The following is a 26,160-nucleotide window of genomic DNA, read 5'->3' as shown; positions in this document are numbered from 1 at the left end:
GAGAATGGAGGAGGGAAGCCTTCATAGAAGGCGGGATACCTGAATTGAGCTTGGAAGGAAAGATAGGAGATGGAATGGGGAAGTATTTCTGGGCAAAGAAAAACTGCTTTCGTAAAAGCTGGACTATGAGTATCTTGGGCAGAATGGTGTATGGACAAGAAAAGAAGTCGGAGTGATTTTCATATAAGGGAGTGATTAGATATGAGGGTTTTATGCGTCATTAAGGAGGTAGTATTTTATTATCTAGGACATAATGGGAAGCTCGTGAATGTTTTTAAGCAGAGAAGTTATATTGTATATTTTTTAGAGAAGTGGCAGGTTACAATTTAGGCAGCATCCATTGAAGGAAATGTTTTGAATTGAGGATTAAGTGATGGCTTAGAAAGGACATTGGTTTTGAAACTGGTGGTTACTGCAAGCTAAGAGAATGCTAAATCAGTACAGTGGGTTGAAACCGCTACAGTTTAAAAAGATGAGGTAAGATAAGATGTAATAGGATAGATCATAGAGCATCGCATGTAATAAGGTAAGTATGATCTTGTGACGCTTGTTTCAGTTTTATATAAAGGTATATATATGTACTGAATTAGAGGATAAATATATTTCTATCTGTGTATTGCATTAAAAAATATTTGTGAAAGACAACCTAGGAGAGACTATTATGTTAGTACAGACAAGAGTTGCTGGGATCCAAATTAGGACAGTGGCCTTGAAGATGAAAATAAGAGACAGATTTGACATTTCAGAAAATAAATGTGCAGGATTTGTTAATTGCTTGCAGGTGAGGGAGGAAGTGGGCAGCTTAAGGGTATGTGTGTGTGTGGGTGTGTGTGGGTATGTGAGACAAAGATAGGGAAGTAATGAAAGGCCTATATTTAAGGAATCGGGTTGTATTTTTCAGGATTGGCTGTGCCCTGTGGCATGTGGGATCTTAGTTCCCTGATCAGGGATTGAACCCGCGCCCCCTGCAGTGGAAGCAGGAGGAAGTCCCCAGGATTTTGTCTTAAAAGGAGCTATTTTACTCTGATATATCTGATGGAGTAAAAATAGAAGAATTTTTATCACCCTTATTAAAAATTGTGAGATACAACAAACATACAGAAAAATGAAACATAAATTGTTGTAGACAAATACCTTTGTAGCCCCAACCCAGGGAAAGAGAGAAAATATTACCAGCAACGCAGAATATCTCCCATTTCCCTTCCTGCTCCTAACTTTTCCCTCCCTCTAGTGGTAATCACAATAGCAGTTTTAAAAAAAATTAAGTTAACAAACAATATTTTGAATTAGACATTTTTTCCAGTACTCTGAGAAAATATACTAAGTGTATGAATTTTTAAAATAAGGGACTATGTGATCATGAAGTAATTTAGTTTTACTGAAAAGATGTATCACAATATTAAAACTTTGAGTAGGAAAAAATCCACACTTCCTATTCATATTTCATTAAAAAAAATCAACTGTTTCATTTTGTTTATTACCTTCTACTTCTCCCTTAAATATTTTACATAGATGTTATTGAACCTTATGTACAATTTGTATTCCTTTTTTTTCATGTAGCCTTTCATAAATATTTTCCCATGTTTGTATGGTATTGACCACAATTTTTGATAGCTGCAAACATAATATTTGGTCATGTTAAATATCATGTGACTTAATTACTTTTAAAGTGAGGTTTTAAAAAAATTCTAAAGAATATAAAGAGGAAAATCAGGAAGGCTCATAGTCTGCCTAACCCTATTGATTTTGTTTAAAAAATACAAATGATACATGCCCTTAATAAAATATTTAACACATAAACAAGGCTGTAAAATGAAAAGTAAAAAAATCTTAACTCCCTTAATACCAAGTCATTCTCCCCAAAGGTAGTTTTGTGAGCAATTTCTTTTGAACTTATAAAAAATTACCGAATTATGGATTTACCAGCATACATTATCTACCTATGTTTATAAATATAGTAAATATAACTATATTCCTTTTGGGGGTCATAATTAGGATATTCTGTATCTTGCTTTTAAAAATAATCTATCTGACATCTCCATGTCAGTATGTATAATCTGCCCCATATTTTTAAAAAAACATTGAGTTCATTTTATGTTTTAGATATTAAAAACAGCATTGCAGTGAACTGCTGTTATACATATATTTTGGATAACTTTTCTAAGTATATTCACAGAACAGATTCTTATTAGTGGAATTAAAAGGTTAAAAGTAAAAAGAAAAAAAAGATATTCATATATGTATATATGATCTACTTCAAGGAGTTGGCTCAAACAATTGTGGAGGCTGGTAAATCTGAAATTTGTAGGGCCTTCTCTGGTAAGCTGAGAACTCTCAGGCAGCATTCGATGCTGTAGTCTTAAGGCAGAATGTCTTCAGGAAAACCTAAGTTTCGCTTTCACAGCTCTTCGCTTGATTGAATGAAGCTTGCTCATGGGGAATAATTTCTTTTACTTGAAGTTACTTGGTTAATACGGTTTGCAAAATACCTTCAGAGCTGCACCTAAATTAGTGTTAATTGAATAACTGCATGTTATAGCCAATCCAAGTCGACACAAAACTGTCATGCTATTTTTCACTTTTATATAATTTATACTCCTCAAAACAGTGTTGGAAAGTATTGTTTCTTCTGTACCTTGTCCAATCTCTGATATTAAATTTAAAATTTTTTTGCGAGTTAGATACACAAAAATGGTATTGTTTTGTTTTTACATTACTTTTAATTTTGTTATTTTGGAAGATGGAATCCAGTGTTTCTTCCACAAAACAGTTAACTGTTGCATTAATTCCATCTTTCTGCTTCTGGGCTTGCCTAGTAGCCATTGTCTTAAAGAATAATCGAAGCTTGCCTTTCCTTTTATATTGGCCTTTGGAAGCTCATTCATTTGGATTCAGTAGTTGATCAGTCATTTTAGACCATAAATAAATATTGAAACTCTTCTTGGTCTTTTAATCATCTTTAAGGACTAAAGAAATTTCGTAGTAGCTAAGGTAGAGTTTAATATTTTTATCATCTCAGGGTTTGTAGTTGCAGGACAGTGTCACTGAGAGAAGGTGTTGGGTTATGATCTGGGGATCTCAAGATGACCTTCAAGTTCACTGATAATCACTTTAACTTCTAAGGTGTCATTAAAACTGTAATTTCTTTTTGTCCACCAGGTAGTCTGTATTGCTTCAAATAGCAACCTGTGCAGGTTTGGTCAATCCTTTAAGTTCATAATTGATATGGTCAATTAGTCCTGGCTAGAGGGTGAATTTATGTCTTCTGTTACAGTATATACTTATCTCAGTATTACATTCTGGCAAAGGAGACAGAACCACCTCTCATAATTCCTGTTCCAACACTCCTGTTTGCATACAAATTTTCACCATCAACAGTGGCATCCCCATGTCCTCGCAGAGTGACTGTTGCTCCTTTTAGTCTCTCACATAGGTTTTTTTTGTTTGTGTTTTTTTTTTTCTCATATAGGTTTTGGATTCAGTGCATTGGGCTTCCCAGTCAAAAGGTTTCTTCTCTAACTCCAGGCCATTTTACCCACGTACATGAATTTGGCCTTGGGTTCCCAGCTGCTGAGAGTTGGGCCAAGATCTTGGCCTCACAGTTTATTTGCTTATCCCTGAATTGGTGGCAGACTCTCAATATCATCTTTGTACTCTGGCTTTTTAAAATCTCTCAAGCTAGAGTAAATATAGCGGGTTTGTTTGGGGCATTCAATGCTGGGAGACCACTAACAGGTCCCATCAGCCCACTCAATATGATAATGCTTCATTAAAAAGTTTTGCTTCAACCCCATCAATGTCTGCCTTATTCATCCAGTTTTTTGATAACCACTAAAAACTTTCACTCTATTGGGACAAGTCATTTGCTACCTCCCTTATCTTTTCCGCTTTCTTTTAAACCATTCTGCTCTCATCCCTAAGACCCGTAAAGGGAAGCTTGAGACAGCAAATCTGATACAGCATCCTGAACAGCTTCTTAGGTTGGTAACAGTAGAGTTACATGGGGGACCCGTGTAGAAGGAGCCACCTTTATCACGGTATTCACCATGACGTGGGGGTGGGGCATGTTAAGTGGTTGAATACCCTGGTCACTGTAAGACCACTCTGTTAATGACTTGCATATGCAGCATATCAGTCACTTCATCTGGAGTGTTCCACTTTGCATGCAAAGGAGGGACAGGACAATTCCCCTTCTCAGGATAAACAAATTTAGTAACCACTTCTGTCCATTCTTCCAGGCTAGCAGTATTGTTGGGATTAGGTTGCTGTATGTGTGGGTTAGTCGCAGCCATTTAGGACTGTTAGTAGTAAGCTGTGGGTCCTGCAGTAGCCTAAACATGCCATGGTCTTCAAACCATAGACTGCTCCTAACTTTAACCATTCTTGTGATGAGACAGCAACTTTACACTATATCCTCCGGTTTCAGTAGTTTCCTTATTTTGTCCCCTTCCCACCTGAATCATCTTGGTAAACAGAAGGTGAGTTATAGAGGTCAAAGAAGAGTTATCTGCTGTGGAGTATGAATTCTCTCTTTTGTGACAGTTCTGTGCTTCTCAACCTGATGTTTTATTGGACCATCTGGAACCTGGGCTGGTACAATGTCAGGATCTCTACCCTAAAAACAGTCTTTACCTTTCTGTCGTAAGTAATATGGCTAACAGCAGCCAAGGAGTCATGCATCTAGCCAATTTCTCATTATTTTGCACTTTATTATAGATTCAGGGACAGCTCTTCTGGGGTTGGAGCTATTACTTTTAGGTTTCACTTACTTTAACTCCTATAATAGGTAGCATGCTTGCTGTTTCATTCTATGGGTGATTTGGCAAACAGCCAGCCATCAGGGATTGATTGTCCTCTGCCCCTTCTTTATTCTTTTCCTCAAATAATACTTAACAATATTACAGTGAGTCTGGGGTTATGCTAGTGGACCCATAAACTTGAGGGTGTATCCCTGAAACAGGTTAAGAGTCATAACATCAGGTTTTTATCCTGTTTTGCCATTGTGTGACTTTGGATAAATACGAGAACTTATGTAGGTCATAGTTTTCTCATTCCACAAATTGATAATTCCTAAGGTACTTTACAGTCTGTATAAAAGCAAACATTTATTGAATATCTCTATGTTCTATGTTCCACTGTTAACGTTTTTAATAATTATTTTCTGTAAAGAGAAAGTTAAAATTAAATTATGTTAATTTCTACCTAACAGGAGAAATTAAATACCAAAGAATAGGATTTTGCAGGTAGAGTTGAGCTATAGAGGGTCACAAACCATGGTAATATCTCAGATTGTTTTCTTCCCTTAATAACCAACTTTTGCTCCTTTGGTGGTAATATCATCTCTCTTGAGAATGTTTGTAATATAGACTAGGAAATTCTGTTTCATTTTTTATATATGTATGAGAGGATATGTATATATTTGTATGTATATCTGTCTTCTCTTTAAAATAGTAAATTAAAATTAATTAAATTTAAAAGTACTAAAGTACCTATGCATTTCTTTTCAGTTTTGAAAAGCTTATTGCTTTAGGAAATTTTCTCTAAGGTTACTGTGAGTTGAAGGTAATGAAAAGGTTAAGTGGCAGTACATTTTTTCCTGACCTGAATATTACATTAACTCTTTTCTAGTTAAATTTGTTGTTGATGTGTGATATACATAATAAAAAGTGCACAAATCATAAGTGTAGAACCTGAGAAATTTTCCTGCAAGGCAACAACACCCATGTAATAAGTATCCAAATCAGGAAACAGGTTTGGGAGGTGGTACCCCAGAATCCTCTCTTGTACTCACTTGGAGACATTATCCATCATTTCTCTCCAACCAAGGGTTACTCCTGTCCTGATTTTATATTGTAGTTTTGCCTCTCTATGAATATTTTTTCATGGAATCGTATGTAATATACTTTTTGGGGAGGTTTGGTATATGCTCAAGTTATGAGAGATTTATTCCTATACAGTTAGTTCGTTCTTACTCTCATTGTGAGACTATACCTCAGTTTATTTATCTTCTGTTGATGGACATTTGGGTTGTTTTCAGCTTTTGGCTATTACAGATTATGCTGCTGTGAACATACTTGTATAAATCTTTTGAAGAATGTAAATATCTGTTTCTGTTAGGTAGATACTTAGAAGTAGACTTGCTGGGTAATCTGGTATATATTTTTAGCTTTACTAGACACTTTCAGTTTTCAAAAGGGGTTGTGTCAGTTTATACCCCTAATGGCAATACTATATGAGAATTTCAGGTGTGCTACATTGTTACCAACAATTGGTATTATCTGTCTTCATTTTTATCATTTGGGTGGGCATTAAGGGTATCTTATTATGGGTTTGATTTGCATTCTCAATAACTAGTGCATCATTTTTTCTGTGGGTTGGATATTTGAATGTCTTCTTTTTGAGGTGCCTGTTCAAGTTATTTGGGCTAATTTTTTTCCTGGATTATTTTTTTCCTAATGATTTGTACATTTTCTTTATATATTCTAGATTTGAGTCTGGTTTTTTTTGTTTTGTTTTGTTTTTTTGGCTGCTCTGTGTGGCTTGTACTATCTTAATCAGTAGGGATCAAATCCAGGCCCCCGGCAGTAGAAGCTCAGAGTCCTAACCACAGACCACCAGGGAATTCCTGAATCCTTTTTTTAAAGAAATGTGTTATAAATAATTTCTGCCAGTTTGTGGCTTTCATTTTCACTCTTAATAGTGTCTTGATAGTTTTAAGACCAGTTTTTCAGTTTTTTCATTATGGGTAGCATGTTTTATGTCTTGATCTCTCCCTATATCAAAGTCATAAAGATATTCCTCTATGTTTTATAGAAGCTTTATTGTTTTGCTGTTTTACATTTTGTTTATAGTGTAAGGTGGAAGGGGTCATGACTCATTTTCTTTCTGAATGGCTATCAGTCGATCCAGTATCACTTATTGAAAAGACCATTTTTTCTCCATTATAGTGTTACCTTTATCATAAATCAGGTGGCACTGTATATGGGTCTGTTTATGAATTCTCTTCTGTTCCTTTGGTCTGTTTTGTCAGTTATTGCACCAGTATCACAATGTCTTGATTACACTCAAGCTTTGCTTCTAGGTCTTGGTATGATATAGTTACTATAATCCTAGGTTTGGGACTCTAGCTTTGTTCTTTAAAATTGCCTTGACTATTCTTGGCTTTTTAAATTGCCATGTAAATTGTAGACTCAGCTTTTCAATTTCCACAAAAGAAACTAGATGGGATTTTGATTGATATTTTTGTGGAATCTATAGATATTTGATGAGAATTCATTAACAATATTGAGTCTTACAATCTATAAATATGGTATATTCCATTTATTTATTTAGTTTCTCTCAATCTTGTGAAGTTTTCAATGTAGAGATCTTGCATTTTTCATTACATTCCCCTCCCCCCAGGAATTTGATGCTTTTTGATATTATCTAAAGAATATAATTTTAAAAAATGGTTTGCTGTTGGTATACAGAAATTCAGTTGATTATATATTAATATATTGAATTTTTCACATGTTCTAACTTTTTTTTTAATATAGATACTTTGTGCATTTTCTCTGTATCTGCAAATAACGACAGTTTTGTTTTTTCCTTTCCTACTTCTGTTTTGTCCTACGGCACTGGCTAGTACATCAGCACAATATTGAAATAGAAGGTGATAGTGGGTATCCCTGCCTTGTTCTCAATCTGAAGGAGAACATTTTCAATAATTTATTGTTAGGTGTGTTTGCTGTGGGTTTTCTTTGGATATGCTATCAGATTAAGGAAGTTTCACTTTATTCTTGGTTTGCCAAGTATTTTCATCATGAATGAGTGCTGAATTTTATCAAGTACTTTTCTGCATCTCATGATGGTTACATGATTTGCCTCCATTGTTCTGTTATTGAGCTCAATTTCATCGACTTTTGAAAACAATTTGAATGTTAAAAACTGCTGCATTCCTGTAGTAAACCCCATTTAGCTGTGGTGTGTTCTTTTTGTGTATTGTAGTATCAGTTGCCAATATTTTGATTAGAATTTTTGCAACTGTGACAGAGAGTGGTCTCTAATTTTCCTTCCTTATAATGCCCTTGACAAGTTTTGGTATCAAGTTGGGACCTGTTTCTTTTTTGTCTATTTTTGGAAGAGTTGTTTATAGTAATATATGTCTATACTGTATACTTTACTGTAATAAAGTTCACTTCTTTGTTGATAATTTGTATCTTTTTTTCTTGATGATTTTGCATGGAAATTTTCAACTTTATCTTGGAAAAATAGCTTTTTTTGTTTTTTTTTGTTTTTTTTTTGTTTATTTTTGTTTTTGGCTGTGCTGCTGTGGGATCTTAGTTCCCTGACCAGGGATCAAACTCACGCTCCATCTTGGAAGCATGGAGTCTTAACCACTGGATGGCCAGGAAAGTCCCAAAGAACAGTTTTTGACTGTTGAGTTTTTCTGTTTTATTGATAATTTTGCCCTTTTGTTTTCTTCCTAATTCTTTTTTTTTCTTGAAAGTTAATTGGCTATTATTTTTCTAGCTTTTTGAGCCTGGAAGCTTAGGTCACTAATTTTCTGCCTTTTTTATTTTTAATATTTTTATTTACATGTCCCTGTAAGCACCTACAAGTTTTAATGTGAACTTTGTTATCATTCAGTTTAGAATGCTTTCTAATGCTTTGTAGTTATTGTAGTTTTTTTCTTCATCTGATGGATTATTTAGATGAGTGTTGCTTCACTTCAAATGAGTGGAAGAATATTAAGGTTTTTTTTTCCTTATTGTGGTAAACAAATAACCTAAAATTTACTACTTTAACCATTTTTATTTGAGGTGTGTATATGTGTATGTGTGGTGTTTTATCAATGTCTACCTCATATTCGATGTAGCTTGAGAATACTCTGAATGATTGTAATCCTTTGATATTTATTGCGGCTTGGTTTATAATCAAGTCTATAGTCAATTTTGGTAATATTTTATATGTACTTGAAAAGGATGCATATTCTCTTGTTGGGTACAGTGTTCTGTATATGTCAGTTAAGTTGGATTTTTAATTCTGTTGTTCAGCTCCCTTATATACTTAATGATTTTTCCCTGTTTAAAAAGTCAGCTCTTGAGAGAGGTGCTCAAGTTTCAAACAATTATTGTGGAATTTGTTTAGTCTGTCAATTTTTGCTATATATATTTTGAAGTTATGTTATAGTATGCATACAAATTTAGAATTCTTTATCTTCTTGGTGGATCAATCCTTTTATCATTATAAGATGTCTCTTTTTATCTCCTGGAATGTATCATTAGGATCTATTTTGTCTGATATGGTATAGCTACATCAGCTTTCTTTTACATGTCTCTTATAAAAAGCAGCATGAAAAATGCTTAGTTTTTTAAATGGATTATTTAATTTCTTTTACATTTAATATAACTACTTATATGGTTGAGTTTTTCACTGTTATCATCTTACTTTTTTTTGCTATTTGACCTGTCTTTTAAATTCCTATTTTTCACCTTTATTTTTCTTTTCTTTTCGTGTGTTCCAAATCTCAGAGGAACTCACAGTAAATATGGAGTGGCAAATGTAATTAAGAAATTAGTGCTTTTTTTTTTTTTTTGGCTGCACCGTGTGACATGGGGGATCTTAGTTCCCTGACCAGGGATGGAACCGTGCCCCCTGTGTTGGGAGTGTGGAGTGTTAACCACTGAATTGCCAGGGAAGTCCCTACAGTGCATTTTAGTAATGCTAGATATAGGGTAATGGCAAGCACTGAGAAGTATTTTATCTCTTATCTGAGTTTAGGAATTGTCTTCTGGAGGATATAACTCCTGTGTTGAAATTTTGAAGGAAGTTAGAAGTTAGTGAGGTGAAGAAAAAGAAGGGTGAATTTGCCAGGTAGGTTGCTAGATAATGGGAGGTATTGTGGAACTTGCATACCCTAAGGAACTTAAACTTTATCCTCTAAACAGTGTGTAGTCATTTGAAGGTTCCCAGTCATCATATTCATATTTGTATTTCAGATGGATTATTCTGGTGGGTAGTTAGTGAGTGAAATTTTTTGGAAGGTGGGAGGGTGGTTAAACTGGCATGAGGGAGACCAGTGAGGTTATTAAAATACTGCAAATAAGAGATTGGTAAGGTCCTGGATTTGGGTGGTAGAAGTAGGGATGGAGAAACATGAGTGGATTTAAGAATTACCTAGAAAGAACACATTTTATGTGGGGGATGGAGAGGGAGGGGTCAAGGTGACTCTGAAATGTGCAGGAGTGAATGGAAGATAAAATTAATTGGTTCCATTAAATAACTTATCTCCGGTTTTAGGCAGTTTTATTATGAGGTGCCTTGGTGTAGTTTTCTTCATGTTTCTTTGACTTAGGCTTGTTGAGCTTCTTGGGTCTTGAGTTTATAGTTTTTCATCAAATTTGAAAAACTTTTGACTATTATTTGTTTAAAATTTTTTTCTATACTCTTTTTCCTTTCTTTGGGGACTCAGATTTTATACGTAGTCTCTCAGCTAATGAATGCTCTTTGCTCTCTCTCTTTGATAATTCTTTTTTTTTTAATTTTCTGTATTTTGTTTTGGATAGTTTCTATTCCTATGTCTTCAAGTTTGCCAAATTGTTTTTTTTCCAATATCTAACCTACTGTTAAATCCCATCTAGTGTATTTTCCCCTTCAGACATCTTGAGAAGTTTGATTTGGGTCTTTGTTATGTCTTCAGTGTCTCTGGTTAATTTTTTGTTATAGAATAAAAAACATCCTTTTTGGAATACAGTTTTAACATCTGCTAATTTTAGCTAACATGTGTCAGTTCTGGTTGGTTTCAATAAATTGAACCCCCCCCACTCCCACCCCCTGCCGTGTGTTGTCTTTTTCTGCCTTTTTTGCAAGCCAGATTGTTGTGGTTTTTTTTTTCTTCCTCCTGGCTGCGCCACCGGGCTTGTGATAGAGCTTAGTTCCTTGACCATTGAACCCTTGCCCTCTGCAGTGAGAGCAGGGAGTCTTAACCACTGGACTGCCTGGGAATTACCCATGCTAGAAAATCTTTAATTGGATGTTAGACACTGTGAATTTTACCTTGTTAGGCACTTGATAGTTTTCATAGTCTTTTGGAAATAGTTTGAATCTTTTGGGTCTTGCTTTTAAGATTTGCTAGGTGGTACCAGTGTAGCAGCATAAGTCTAGGGTAATCTATAACACAGATGTTGTCTTAATTATTAACTTTTATGATCTCATCATGAATTATTTTGCTGTCTTGTGTTCAAATTTAAATGTGTAGTTATCTACATATTTGATAAGAGCTTAGTTTGTGCCAGGAACTGTTGTAAGTGCTTTTGTGTATATTGTCATTCTCATAAAACCTATAGATTCTAATATGCTGATATTAAAAATGAGATGAATGAAACACATACAGGTTAAGGTTACTCAGCTTATCTAATAGGTAACACAGCTAGAATTTACAGTCAAGTATTCTTGCTCTGTAGTTTATCCTCTGAACTAGTACTCTTAAATACTTGACAAACTGTGCAGGATAAACCCTGTGAAAAGGAGCTCCATGACATTTGTATTAATTTTGTCCCCCCTTCATTGAGATGGAAATTTATATTTCTAGTATGTGTTTAGTATAGTATACATACCTGGCATATGCCTAGTATATTTTTAATTGTGTGTTTTGGGAGGCTGAAGCACCTGGAATTAATTGTTGGTTTATATATGAGGTGAAAACCATTCAAGAGCAAAAAGCATTATCCGTGCATCTTTGAAGTCAGAAATTTCCATCAAGAGATCATTAGGATAGCTGAACAAATTGGGTTTATTATGGTGGGGCCCTCGGTATGTGGGTATTAGAACTTAGTATAAGATTTGAATTTGGTGATTTGGGAGAGGGTTCAAGGAAGCAAGGCTTTCTTCTGGATTGGGTGCTGTCAGGAAGGAAAGGGGCAAGTCTATGACTGTGTGGGTAACTTATCTTGCCTAGAGGACTGGAGGAATGAAGCAGGACCAAAGCTGTGACTGGAGAAGGAAGAGTAGTCCCTCACATTAGCCAAAATAGGCGGGGGGGATGTTTGCTCATTTTTGTGGTTTGGAAAAAATTCATAGTTTTGTCTATGTTCAGACATGATTGCAGAGTGGCTTTGTTTTTGTTTGATGCATTATGGTCACAGAGTGGCCTCATCTGATATTGATGTTACGTGAAATTGCTTATGTTGAACAGACTCTCCAGGCCTTGCTTTGTGTGCCAGGTCAGTTCCTAGCTGTTGGACTCCTTTTGTTTTTCTCACTAATTTAATTTTTTCACACGTAAACTAGATTGACTGCAGGAAAAAAAGTGAGAAAACATACATAAGGCCAAAGAGAAAAGTTTAAACCACTTAGAGAGAAACAAGAAAACAGGAGACAAGATTTAAATTAACTACCTAATATTTTTATTGGATATCTTTGCAGACATTTTATCCTTATTTATACATAAAATACTTTTAAAAATGAAGTTATATTATTCATATATTTATTTTTTTGCCCCAGAAAAAAGGATTTATTGTGACTATCATTTCATTGCAAATATGTGGCTGTTTTGTACAATAGAGTATGTTAGGGTTAGTGTCATTGGAGTTGTGACTGTCATCCTTATAAATGTCTGTATAGTGTTCAATAATCATATCTAGTAATATCCATTTCTAGCCCTTGTAAGTGCATATGTCTTTGTATGTGTGTTTGTGTGTACACATAAATGTACAATATAGCATGCACAATTAAAGAAATTTATTATTATTGGCAAGAGTGAAAGAATGAATTTGTTATATGCTAGATCAAGAAGACAAGCTAGTGTTTAAGTATTAAGTCCTTACCATTTGCTAGAAGGATGTAGAAAACAGATTTCACTCCTGGCTTTTGAGGAGTGTAGAGTGTCATTCATTATGAGCATTTCAGAATGTTAGTTTCTCAAACTTTATTACCATAATTGAAATATTTTATCTCTACATGACATCTGGAGGAGTTACAGAATAATATGTGTGAGTTGATATGGCATTTTAATAAGAAACAATGTGCTTTCAACATAGATTTTAATAAAACGATGATTGGAATTTAAAGGGCATATGCCTCTTGTCAGTGTCTCCCTACATACTATCTTTTTGAAATATAGGTGGAAAGCAAAGTTTGTATGTCTCTGCGTACCTCCAAAGCATAGATATTCAAAATAAATCTTTTCATATTAGTTCATAAAATTTATCTGCATTGGGTGAATAAGGATAAGTAAATAAGATCTAAAGCCTTTTCAGATGTCATTTATAATTACAACATTTCTTATCAAAATAGAAACATTTACCCTCTCTCAGGCTTAGTTAAATGTGTGTACATTTAAAACTTATCCTTTGCCCATTAGTCCTGTTTTTTCCCAGTTGTCTTGGGAAAAATATCCTTAATGCTTACTTTCACTTGTGCCTTTTATCGCTTCTTCCACCTGAGAGCTTCCAAAAGCTGTGAGTTATAGTTGGGTAAATAGAAAGTTAGTTTTAGTGTCAAATTAGTATAGAGGAAAATGAAAGTTACAATTTTTGAATAGACTTAGAGAACTAACATTGCTAATCATCTGTTTGCTTTTTAATATACCATTGTACTCAAATCTAAAAAAGAACTTTATGTACTTAAAACTCTTAAAAAGTCCCCAAAATCCTTTTTAGAAAATATCTGAGAAATCTCTAGTTACCTCTCTATCTTCCTCTAATTAAGGTTGTGCTTTTTCTTTAGCTGTAGCATTCAAGTTTAAACTATTATATCCTGAATATTTAAAACAATTTCTAATGCATATTATGTTAAGTAATCTTTGGAAATAACATTTAATATTGAGTTTTTTATAAATTGGAAATTTATAATATAAATTATGGTACATTATATTTGTATATTTAAACTTGTGAACATTATTAAAGACTTATGTCATATACTATGCTGGTAAGAGAGCCACTTTCCCACTCTCAGAGACTTTCCAATCTATTAGACATAGGAGAGAGAGAATGTATGTGTTGCACAACACAACTTAAACAGTAGTGTTCTGTTTTGTTTAAATCTAGAATTAAAATTATAGACATATTAAGCAAAATTGTATTCAAAAGTTAAGTAGATATTTTCTTTCATTTAGTAGTTACTGATTTTCAAGTTATCTCCTATTCCTTTCTTAAAAGTAAATAATTGTTTTTCCCCCATTTTTTCTTTTTTTTTTTGGGCAGCTATTCACAGATGGAATCACAAATAAACTTATTGGCTGTTATGTGGGTAATACGATGGAGGACGTAGTCCTGGTGAGAATTTACGGCAATAAGACTGAGTTGTTAGTCGATCGAGATGAGGAAGTGAAGAGTTTCCGAGTGTTGCAGGCTCACGGCTGCGCACCACAGCTCTACTGTACCTTCAATAATGGACTGTGCTATGAATTTATACAGGGAGAAGCGTTGGATCCAAAGCATGTCTGCAACCCTGCCATTTTCAGGTATGTTTCTTTTCCTAACTAATTTTTCCTTTTGAAAAATGAGAGTATTAGGTGCACTAAGGAAATGTTTTTTTAAAACTGCCGTTTCTTTCTTTAGGCAACTATTTGGTTAATTTAGAAACTTTTGTTTGGGTTTTATTTTGTCTTGTTTTTTTTTGTTAAAGAAAAAACTTTCCTTTTTATTTGAATTCTCATAGTTAACTCTTTGCAGAAGAAAGGACTGCGAGAGGTTTTGAATTAGCCTGCCACAGGTGGTTAAGGCTTCTTAATTTTTAAAGTAGTGCTTGAATCAAAGCATTGGACATTTCTTATTACTAAGTTTTGTTACTCAGTTGCTCATAGTTTCAGAGTTCTTCCTTACTAAGATTCTTTTAATTCTGTTGACACTTCTTTGTTACTCTTTAAACTTTTATTTAATTCAAAGCATTATGTTTTCTGTAAGAATAATGTCTTGCATGTGTTTGCTCATTTTTCTGAAATTGCTAAAATTTTCTTTTCTGCTTTTGAAAACTCTAATAAATGGGCTTGATTTGAAAACAGCAAGTTCATTCATAGTTTAAACCAAAAGTTCTCAAACATTTTGGTCTCAAGACCTTTTTACAACTCTTAAAGGTTATTGAGGACCCAACGAGCTTTTGTTTATATGAATTATGTTTATCAATGTTTACCATGTTAGAAATTAAAGCAAAGTTTTTAGGATGAAAGATTATCAAGTGCATGTTCTTTTAGCTGTCAGTCAACATGGTGACATCATCACACCACTTCATGTAGCTTCTCAAAACTATACTGTGCACTTGTTAGAAAATGAGAGTGAAAAGGGTAAATAATACTTTATGAAAATACTTTTAACCTCACCAACATCCGGAAGGGTCTTGAGCCATAGATGAAAGCTCACGGTATTCTCCTGCTTTGGCTTCTTCAGACATAGCTACTTGCCTGTATTATGATTATAATAAAGAATATCTCCTTTGCATATAAAAGGCATTGGAATGTATTTCTTGTTTAGTCTAGGGGAGGAAAAATGATTCAGTCAGCTGCTCTACTAGTAATTTATAGTCTGTGACAGACAATAACCTTGGGAAAAAAATAAGCTAAATAGCTAATACACAGGAACAGAAAAGGTTTTCCAAAAAAGTACACATAATTTACTGTGATATAGTTGGGAAATTAGGCAGTGTTTAACTGAGATAACACTTGAGTTGGACTTTAAAGGATGCGGCAGAGCATGGAGGAGTCTGAGGGGAGATGATAGGTAAAGATGAATTGCATCAGGCTAATGCTTAACTAGTAATTCAACTTATGGAAGTTTATCATGATCTTTTTATTTGAACTTTTCTTAGCAGTCAAGTATTGCAGAGACCTTTTGTTTTTATTTATTTATTTTTTTAAAATTCAAAGATGTTCAGGAATTTTCTCATCAGATATTTCTCTAAAACTTGCCTCTTGCTGGGAATACTGGCTAAAGTGTAATTAAAACCACTCAGCAACAAACATAATGGGAGAAATGCAGTTTAAAATGTTATTGTACATTTATCCAGAAGCATAACTAAAACACATCAGCTTTCAGTGCTGAGGGTATTGTAGTGGAACCAGTACACTGTGGGTTGCAAGTAAAATTGGTAATGTTCTCTTTTGGAAATCAATAGGGCAGTATATAGGATGTCATAAAAGAAAGATATGCTTGATTGTGTTATAACAGCTCTTATATTTGGATATAACTAAGGTACATCAGCACAAGTAAGTGTTATGTTACTATTGAATATTGTCTAAAACATGCAAAATATCTGATGCAGGACTAAGGAAAAAATCAGCTTACTAGTTGAATTGTGGCTATAGTCAGGCAATAATTTACTTATGTGAAAACTCAAAGGGAGTTTGTAGAAAAGAAATTCTGCTGGGATGGTAGGATTAGGAATTTTTTTTCCAACTTCAAAAAATGCCTGTTATTGTTTTAATTTTTTAAAAGCTTCCAAGAGAGGAGCAATTAGTGAGTATTAGTGGGTATTTGAGGCGATTCTCTGCAGCCTTGAGATTTTCAAACATTTGGCTTTATTAAGTGTGGAATTTAAAGTAGCATTTGCCTTGATGTTAGTGCAATAAAACTTTATCTTATTGAGACCGTAGAAGAAGGACCAATGTATGATAGTGAAAATCAGAAATCTTAATTTTTTATTACTTAGTTTTTTTCCTATTGTATATAAAATTTACTAATAGAAAACAATTGAATTGCTCAATCAGGTCTTTTTAAGAACTGTATTCTTTCTTATGACCATTTATTTAATTAACATTTTTCATTTTTAACTGTGATAAAATACACATAACAAAATTTACCATCTTAATCATTTTTTAAGTATACAGTTCCATAGTGTTAAGTACATTCACATTGTTGTGCAGCCAAGCACCACAGTTTTTTTTGTCTTACAAAACTAAAATTTTATATGCATTAAACAACAACTTCCCATTCTCCCCTACCCCCAGCCTTGGCAACCATCTTACTTTCTGTTTGTATGAATTTGACTGCTCTAGGTACCTTATGTAAGTGAAATCATACTTTTGTCTTTCTGTGACTGGCGTATTTCACTTAGCATAATGTCTTCAAGGTTCATCCATGTTGTAGCATGTGTCAGAATTTCTTTCCTTTTTCAGGCTGAATAATATTCCATTGTATGTATAGGCTTGGATTATCATTATTATTCATTAATCTATTACTGGACGTTTGGGTTACTTCTACTTTTTCACTATTGTGAACAATGCTGTTATGAACCTGGGTGTGCAAGTATCTTTTTGAGACCCTTTTTTCAGTTCTTTTGGGTATATAATCATAAAATCATATGATCGTTCTATTTTTAATTTTTTTAGGAACTGCTTTACTGTTTTCCATAGTGGCTGCACCAGTTTACATTCCCACCAACAGTGCACAAAGGTTCCAGTTTCTCCAGGCCCTTGCCAACACTTAGATTATTTTGTTCTTTTTGATACTAGCCGTCCTAATTGCAAGGAGGTGGTATCTCACCTCCTTGTGGTTTTGATTTCTATTTCCCTAATGATTAGTTATGTTTAGCATCTTTTATTATGCTTGTTGGCCATTTGTGTATCTTCTTGCGGGAAATGTCAGTTGATGTCCTCTTCCAGTTTTCTAATTGGATTGTTTTTTGTTGTTGAGATGTGAGAGTACTTTATGTATTCTGGATATTAACCCCTTATCACATATATGACTTACAGATACTTTATTTAATTCCATGGGTTGCCTTTTCACTCTGTTGATTTTGTCCTTTGATGCACAGTTTTAAATTTTGATGTATGTAGTCCAGTTTATCTCTTTTTACTTTTGTTGTCTGTGCTATTTGTGTCATAGCTTAGAAATTGTTACCAAGTACAGTGTCATGAAGCTTCCCCCCATGTTTTCTTCTAAGGGTTTTATAGTTTTAGCTCTTACATTTAGATTTTTTTTTTCTGTCCTACCCAGTTACGCTGGGATCTTTGTAGTCCTTTCTGGTGTCCAAGGTCTTCTGCTAGTGTTCAGCCGGTTTTCTCTGGGAATTATTGCATCTTTTGATGTATTCCTGATGCATCTGTGAAGAGAGATGCACTCCATGTCCTTCTACTTTGCTGCCATCTTTCTTGTCTCACATTTAGATTTTTGATCCACTTTCAGTTAATTTTTGTGTATGATTTAAGGAAAGGGTTAAGGAACTTCTTTTCCATGTGGATATCCTGTTTTTTCCAGCACCAGCTGTTGAAAAGACTGTCTTTGCCATTGAACGGTCTTGGCATCCTTATTGAAAATCATTTGATCATAAATTGGAGGGTTTATTTTTGTGCTTTCTGTTCCATTGGTCTGTATGGCTGATGCCAGTACCACTCTGTTTTGATAACTGTAGCTTTGTAATAAGTTTTGAAATCAGAAAGTAAGAGACCTCCAACTTTATTCTTTTTTCTCCAGCTTGTTTTAGCTATCTGGGGTTCCTTAAAATTGCATTTGAATTTTAGGGTGGATTTTTTTTCTGTTTATGCAAAAAATGCTATTGGGATTTTGATAGGGATTGTCATGAATTTATAGATCACTTTGGGTAGTATTGACATCCTAGCAATATTAAGTCTTCCAGTCCACAAACATGGGATATCTTTCCATTTATTTTTGTATTTAATTTTTTCAGCACCGTTTAGTAGTTTTAAGTATAGAAATCTTTCACCTCCTTGGTTAAATTCTTTTAGTATTTTATTCTTTTTGATGCTGTTGTAAATGGAATTGTTTTCTTAATTTCCTTTTTGAATTGTTCATTGATAATGTAGAACGGCAAAGTATTTTATGTGTCAATTTTGTATTCTGTAACTTTGTTGAATTCATTTACTAATAAAAACCATAAATTTTCCTAACAAATTGCATGTTTTGTTCAAGACCAATTTATCAAAAATTTTAGATGAGTATGGAACTTGTAAGTAAAACTTATTTAAGTTTTAAAATCTGTTAGCAAAGTCTAATTTTTACGTATGTAGCTGCTATGCTTGCAATTGAATCATATTTGTTATTTCCATGAGAATATTTGTATAATAGATTTTCTTCCTTTCCTTTCTAATTTTGCTACGAAAAAGATAGACCAGTAGTTCTGAGACCTGTAGAAATTGACTTGAATTCTAGATTTTGAAAAAAGGCTTATTATACAAGATGTGTCTTGTCAAAGAACAGGCAGTATTTCAAATGGATGGTCACTTTGTTTTTCTATAGCTAAGCACTAATTTTGACACAACTCTTATTATATGAGATTTTTAAAAATCCAGGATAGATTTTAATCCACCTGAGAATAACTCTAATAGTGGTAGAATACTGTGGTAAGTTTCTAAATGTATCCTGAGTCTGTTGCCAAGATAATGATTCATGCTCATCAAATATCTGTTAAGTACCTCCTCTTAGTGCTGAATGCTAGGATAGAAGAATAAGGCATGGTCTTTTCCCCTTGTAGGATAACTTAGTGATAGTATTCATCAGTCACATTGATAAAGCAATCTCAACCATACTATTATCATTTGCTATTTTTTTAATTATATAGGAAAATGCTACAAAACATTTTAAACAGTGTTTTGAATATATTTTTGCCTGTTATATAAGCATGATGTGATCATTTAATATTAACTTTGTCCCTTATGTAATCAAATTCTATTTTAACATTGTACCTATAGATAGGGCAAATATATCTGTAATTCACTTTAGAAGATATTAATCATTAGCTCTTAAGTTTTGATATAGTTTTTTGCACATATTAATTTTGCTATAGTATGGTGGTTAATATTTTAGTTTGTTTTCCATTTGAGTAGGTATATATCACGTTATGCAGAAATGTTTTTAAAATTTCATAAGAAATAATTTTTATAATTTCACTTGTAGTTTCAGAAATTTGGTCAAAGAAGAAAATACTTGATAGTTTTTGATAAAAATATCATTTGGAAAATGCCTCTTTCACTCCATAGTTTATGTATATTTAATATTTCTATTATAACCAGTAGGGAATTGGTATGAAATGGGAAGTTAGTCTACAGGATCTTTATATATGAATATGAATGTGAAATTCCTGTTGTCATTATTGAACTTAAATGTTTAAATTGAGTAAATGTTTATGTGAATTTTTTTGTGGTATTCAAGGGGCATATCACATTAGATTTGAAGGAGAGCTTTAAGATTACGCCAGTAATTTGGTTTTCCTTGTAAGAAACCTGAGACTCAGAGAAATGAAATGATTTGCTTAAGTTTAGACTTAAAATACAAGGGTTTCAAAGTCAAATGAACACCCAACTAATTCGGTACAGTGTTACTGCAGTATACTATAGTGGAAAAGGCCTTTGCATCACATAATCACTTCAAATCCTGGCTCAGCTCCAGTTAGCCACCTTTGCGCTAGAAAAGTCAAGACACTCAAAATTAGTAGGTGCTTTTTCTTGTAGCAGCTATTCATGTTCAGCAGATTCCATTAATGTGTAAGAGCCCCGTGGAGTTGTGGCCATTTTGAAGTATTTACCGTAGAATTGTCATTTCAGTCACTCTTAGCTAAATAACTTATATTTGGACTACTTCTGAGACTGCATTTTGTGTTTTGCAAATCAGGGTCTCATACAAACTCATAAAACTGACTAAAAAAATGACGTTTTTAAAATTCACAGCAAATAAAATTTGTTGGTATTAAATACCTGTTCTAATATGTGACCCTTCTGAATCACTTGTCTCATTTGTTGAGTGAACATTTCTAGGTGATAATGTTCTGTTGATATAGATTGCCCCTTGAGTTTTATGTAACATGGATTACCTTTCTTCAGGCCTCTTGTCCCAACTCCCCTCCTTAAAGTTTTAAAACCAGTTTTTACTGGCTTCAGATATATATGTGTCACACATATACACATATATGTGTGTATACGTGTGTGTGCATATATGTGTGTGTGTGTGTGTGTGTGTGTATTTGCACTCTCCTTTGTTTTGATTTTATTATCACTTGGCTTTTTCATGAAGTTTCCTGGTGCTTAAAGTACTGTATGTTCATTTGGGCCTAGCTTTTTATGTAAATACTGTATGAGAGATTGATGTAAAAATAGGTTTTTTTGGGACCTCCCTGGTGGCGCAATAGTTAAGAATCCTCGCTCTCAATGTAGGGGGCCCTGGATTTGATCCCTGGTCAAGAAACTAGATCCCACATGTATGCCACAGGTACAAAGATAGTGTGGACACAAATATACATAGCTTAAAATTGTTTTGTTGTTATATCAAGATTGATTCTGACATCATAAAATCCTAACATTTGTTCAGAGAATTTGTTAACACACAGAAATTAACTCATAGAACCTATTTATCTGCCCATTTACCTTTTAACTTTAGTCCCTTTTGCCATTTAACCTCAGTGACTTCAAAAGCTCAAAATTAAAATGACTCAGTGTAATTTAAATGCATCAGTAATTAATGTCTGATATGTGCCTTGAGATCATTTACAGTTGTGTATTGTTCCGCTGGTCGCAGACATTGCGAAATCAAAATAGGCTGCCTATATCCAGACACACAATCCCTTTTGGACACAATATTTAATTACTGTATTAATTTTAGGTGTTTCTTCCTGCTTATGCTTTAAACATTTGTTTGCCTCTCCTTGTGAGAGTTTACTTGCCATATTTTTTGAATTTATGTATGGTAAAAATAAGTCATGTTTTGCTATAAAGGCACCCTGGTTATTTTAGTTTACCTATGAGTAGATATGAATTGTATGGTGCTTAACACTTTCTTTTTTATGCTGTTTTGTTTTTAAACAGGCTAATAGCGCGTCAGCTTGCTAAAATCCATGCTATTCATGCACACAATGGCTGGATTCCCAAATCTAACCTATGGCTAAAGATGGGAAAGTATTTTTCTCTCATTCCCACAGGATTTGCAGATGAAGACATTAATAAAAGGTAAAATTACTTTTGCATTTGAAATTAGGTTTTACATTGCTTTGCTCTGTATAGAGGGTTTCAAAGATAACGATAAGGTTTCTGTATATAAAATCTGGTTTGGTTTATCTCTTTGCATTTAAGTAAAATAAGCATTAATTCGACTCAGAAGGCACTGCTGAAATCTGCTTCTCTTCCCCAGCCTACTCAAAAAAAAAGTCAACCCCTGTAAAAGTGGGGAAGTTGGGAGCCAAGAAACAAATATAGAACATTTATTTGGCAGTAAACAAAGTTTACTATGAATGGGTACATTTTTCATAGTGTGAGTTGACCATAGAGACCTTTAAAAAATTTTTTTTTCTATCCAAAGGAAGGCTGTTTTGAATGGGCCTAGAGATCTACACTGGGGCAGTGTAGTAATATTGGAGTGTGAAAACGTTTGGGTGGTTTTAGTTTACTGTGACTGTTTTAAGTCTCATATAATGAGGTTGAAAATTCATTTACTGGAGTCTCAGCTTTTGTAGGACTTTAGGGTCAGAGTGACTAAAGTATTTCATTTCTTATATAGAAAAAAGTGTAAATCAGTTTTTGGAATCTAAATTATATATAAACATGTTTTTTTCTTCCAGTTTTATTGAGATTAATTGACATACAGCACTGTATAAATTTAAGGTGTACAGCATAATGATTTGACTTAAAAACATTATGAAATGATTACCACAATAAGTTTAGTGAACATCCATCATCTCATAAATACACAAAGACATAGAAAAAAATTCATTTTCCTTGTGATGAGAACTCTTAGGATTTACTCTGTCAACTTTCATATATAACATACAGCAGTGTTAAGGGGGCTAGTGGGCCCTCTGGTTGGCAGAACTGGGTCTGGGGTGGGTGGTTGTGGGGCCAGAGGCCCAAGGTCTAATGTCGGCCTGCTGGTGGAAAGAGCCGGGATCTCAGAGGGTCCTGGGCCTAGTGCTGGTCTGCTATTGGGTGGAGCCGGGTCCCAGGGTCTCTGGCTGCAGGGCCTTGGGGTTCCCCAGAGTTGGTATGAGACGCGCAGTGGTCAGGGCTGGTTCCTGGCACAGCTGGCTTTGGAGTCCAGGGTGTCCTGGAAGCTGGTATCATTCTGCTGGTGGATGGGGCAAGACCCCGGGATGGACGACTGCCTGAGGGGCCCAGGTTGTTCTAAAACAGCCTGCTTAGGGCGGAGCTGGGTCCTTGTGCCAATAAGCTAGATGGAGGATACCAAAGTGGTGCTTTCCAGGACCAACGTCCTCCTGGTAGAATGAGTTCCCCAAAATGGCTGCTGCCAGTGTCTGCGAGCCCAGGATGAACTCCATTTGCTTCCTGCCTCTCGAAGGGGTGGATCTAACCCAGGCTCCTTTCCAATTACTGCTTCTGCCCTGGATCCCAGAGCACGTGAGATTTTGTTTATGCCCTTTAAGAGTGAAGTCTCTGTTTCCCACAGCCCTCTGGTTATCCTGAAAGTGTGCCCTTAAAAAGCCAAATGTTCTAGGAGCTGGTCTTCCCAGAGCGGGATTCCCGGGCTAGGGAGCCTGATGTGGGGCTTGTCCTCTCTCCTGTGGAGAACCTCCACAATTGTAATTATCCTCCCACTTGTGGGTCACCCACCCAGGGGTATGGGTCTTGATTGTACTGCATCTCTGCCCCTTCTACTTACCTTATTGTGGCGTCTTTATACCTTTAAAATACCTTTAGAGCTAGTCTTCTGGTCTTTCTCATCAGTAGTAGCTCTGTAAGTAGTTGTGATCTTGATGTACCAGTGGGAGCAGGTGAGCTCAGTCTTCCTAGTCCACCAATGTGGCCACTCTTGACAAACACCCAGAGTACAGTCCTGCTGGGACCCTCTCAGAAACTACACTGAACATGTTTTTACATAGTGTGATTACAACTAGTACAAAAATTGGAAATTTCATTATGTCTTTATATCTAAAGTGTACATGAAGACTTTAGCTTTTGTATTCAGGAAGTCTTTGTTTTAAGGACAACAGAGGTAAGCAGGACCTGTGGAAATTTTTTTTGCTTGTTCCTTTTTATTTTTTATAATTCATTAGCAAAAAATAGCTATATTGTTTTGAGCTTGATTATTTCAAAGATTAGTTTGACTCACTTTGTGTGAGTCTGACTATATTTGCATATAGTTTGTCAGACTTTTGGGATTGACAGACGTCTGGAAGTGTGTCCAGTGTGCTGAATATTCAGAAAGTGATAATATAAAACCAAAAAATCCTCTTTTGAAATAGCTATTTTATGGGCTTCCTAGGTGGCGCAGTGGTTGGGAATCCGCCTGCCAATGCAGAGGTCTATGGGTTCGATCCTAGCTCCAGGAAAATCCCACATGCCACGGAGCAACTAAGCCTGTGTGCCAAAAAAAAAAAAAGAAATAGCTATTTTATTGAAAGATTCTGGGAAAAAAAACTTTAAAATAATGAAATAGATGGCAGTGGTGCAGAGTTGAGAGGCAGTATGGTATTGTGTGGAGTAAGAGTACAAGACTCTGGAGCCATACTGCCTGGGATCGAATCTCAGTTCTGCTCTGTAACCTTGGACAAGTTACCTGTTTCCTCTTCTGTAAAACAGAAGTAACAAGGGTAGTATATTTACCTTTTAGGGGTTTTGTGAGGATTATTGAGTTAGTATGTACAAATTTTTTACAACAATGCTTGGCCATATAAATGCTAAATAAATGTTAGATGCTGTTTTAAAAAATATTATTATTATTATTCAGAGAAGGTTACTTTAAATCCTTGACGTTAGTGATACTTGGGTAAAGCTAGAGATGCGGTGTGGTGATAAATAACGAAAGAACCTTGCCCCAGTAGAAAATACACAACTAAAACATTAAAAACAGTTAAAATATTAAAAATATTTTTCATATTTTCTTCCATTCCTTTTTGTCTGTACATGATTGTATTATGTTAATAATCCTTTGAATCCGGTTATTTCCATTCAGCTCAGTACTTTTAAAATAAATTCTTGAATAATTACACCATTTTAAAAAGCGCATATGAGGATCTCTGTTGGAAGCTATGTGTAGAAGAAAATGTAGTAGTGGAGAGAACAATGACTAGGCAAATTCATTAAAGTAAACTCAGTGATACAGAATCTTTATTGTAAAATGGAAATGTAAGGGGTGATTTGAGAGACTGTATAGAGAAAGAATGAAGAGAACTTGGCTTGAAGTATTTAGGGAAGAAGAGAAAGAGTAACAGCAATTTTGCAAGCCTGCTGGTGCTGTTGAGGAATTAGTAGTAGCACCCTATTGTTGTTCCATTGTATTTTTATCAAATTATTACAAATACAGCACAACAAATAGTACAGAAACAAGTGTAGGCTAAAAAGCCATGATCGCTAATCCTTCTTGCCATAGTAGCTCTCACCCTTCCCAGTCTGACTACTGAGGCATTCTCTGTAAAGATGAGTATTCTATGATATGGTTACCATATGATAGTATCATAATGTTTATATGCTTAATGATTATATGATTATCATTATAATAATGAGTCAATTTATCAGTAGTAGATATGTGTTGACTTTCAAATGTGACTTTAGCTGATTTATACTACATTTACCCTTCCAAGCTTGAGATAAATGTTTTATTTAGTTCTTTAATGGACTATCTTTGTAACTTTAAAGAACATACTTAAACTTCTTTTTATTAAACTCCTTGTGTCTTGGATTCCCCCATCTATAAAATGGAGATATATATAAAACATTTAGAATAGTGTTAGGAAATGTTAGCTGTTAGATGTATATATTATTCCTTCACCCCATTTTGTGATGATATATTTTTTTCACTTTTCTGTCCTGCATTTTAACTGTTGCTCAGTTTCTTTTTATTTATGTTTAAGTTCTTTATAATGGTTTTTCTTTATTCTAATCTTTAGAATAATTGGCTTATTTTAATTCAGAAGTCTGTGCATTTGAATGGAAAGAACTTATTGAAAATACATTTTTTTGGCATTTATAGAAATATCAAATTACTGTGTCATGCACCAGGGAGTAACGTAGTGCTGTAGGTCATTTATATTTCAAAAACAAACAAACTCAGAGAAGGAGATCATATCTGTGGTTACCAGAGGTGGGATGTGGGAAGAGGGAAACTGGATGAAAAGTAAGCAAAAGGTTCAAACTTCCAGTTATAAATAAGTACTAGGGATGGAATATACAGCATGATAAATTAACATTGCTGTATATGTGAAAGTTGTTAAGACACTAAATCGTAAGTTTTTATTACAAGAAAAAATAATTTTTAAATTTTTATTTTGTATCTGTATGAGATGATGGAT

At 34.4% G+C, this 26,160-nt stretch overlaps 1 protein-coding gene across 1 annotated transcript in view; it reads left to right on the top strand.

The window, feature by feature from the left end:
- Positions 1-26,160, top strand: part of ETNK1 (ethanolamine kinase 1) — a 54,232-nt gene that overhangs the window by 3,974 nt on the left and 24,098 nt on the right. The window contains exons 2-3 of the mRNA XM_057701861.1: positions 14,184-14,443; positions 21,728-21,868. Of these exons, the coding sequence (XP_057557844.1) occupies positions 14,184-14,443; positions 21,728-21,868 (401 nt within the window). The remainder of the gene's footprint in view (positions 1-14,183; positions 14,444-21,727; positions 21,869-26,160) is intronic.

This window comes from Hippopotamus amphibius, chromosome 12 (assembly GCF_030028045.1).
Source record: "Hippopotamus amphibius kiboko isolate mHipAmp2 chromosome 12, mHipAmp2.hap2, whole genome shotgun sequence".
Taxonomy (NCBI): Eukaryota; Metazoa; Chordata; class Mammalia; order Artiodactyla; family Hippopotamidae; genus Hippopotamus; species Hippopotamus amphibius.
This window is presented reverse-complemented; position numbering and strand designations above follow the sequence as displayed.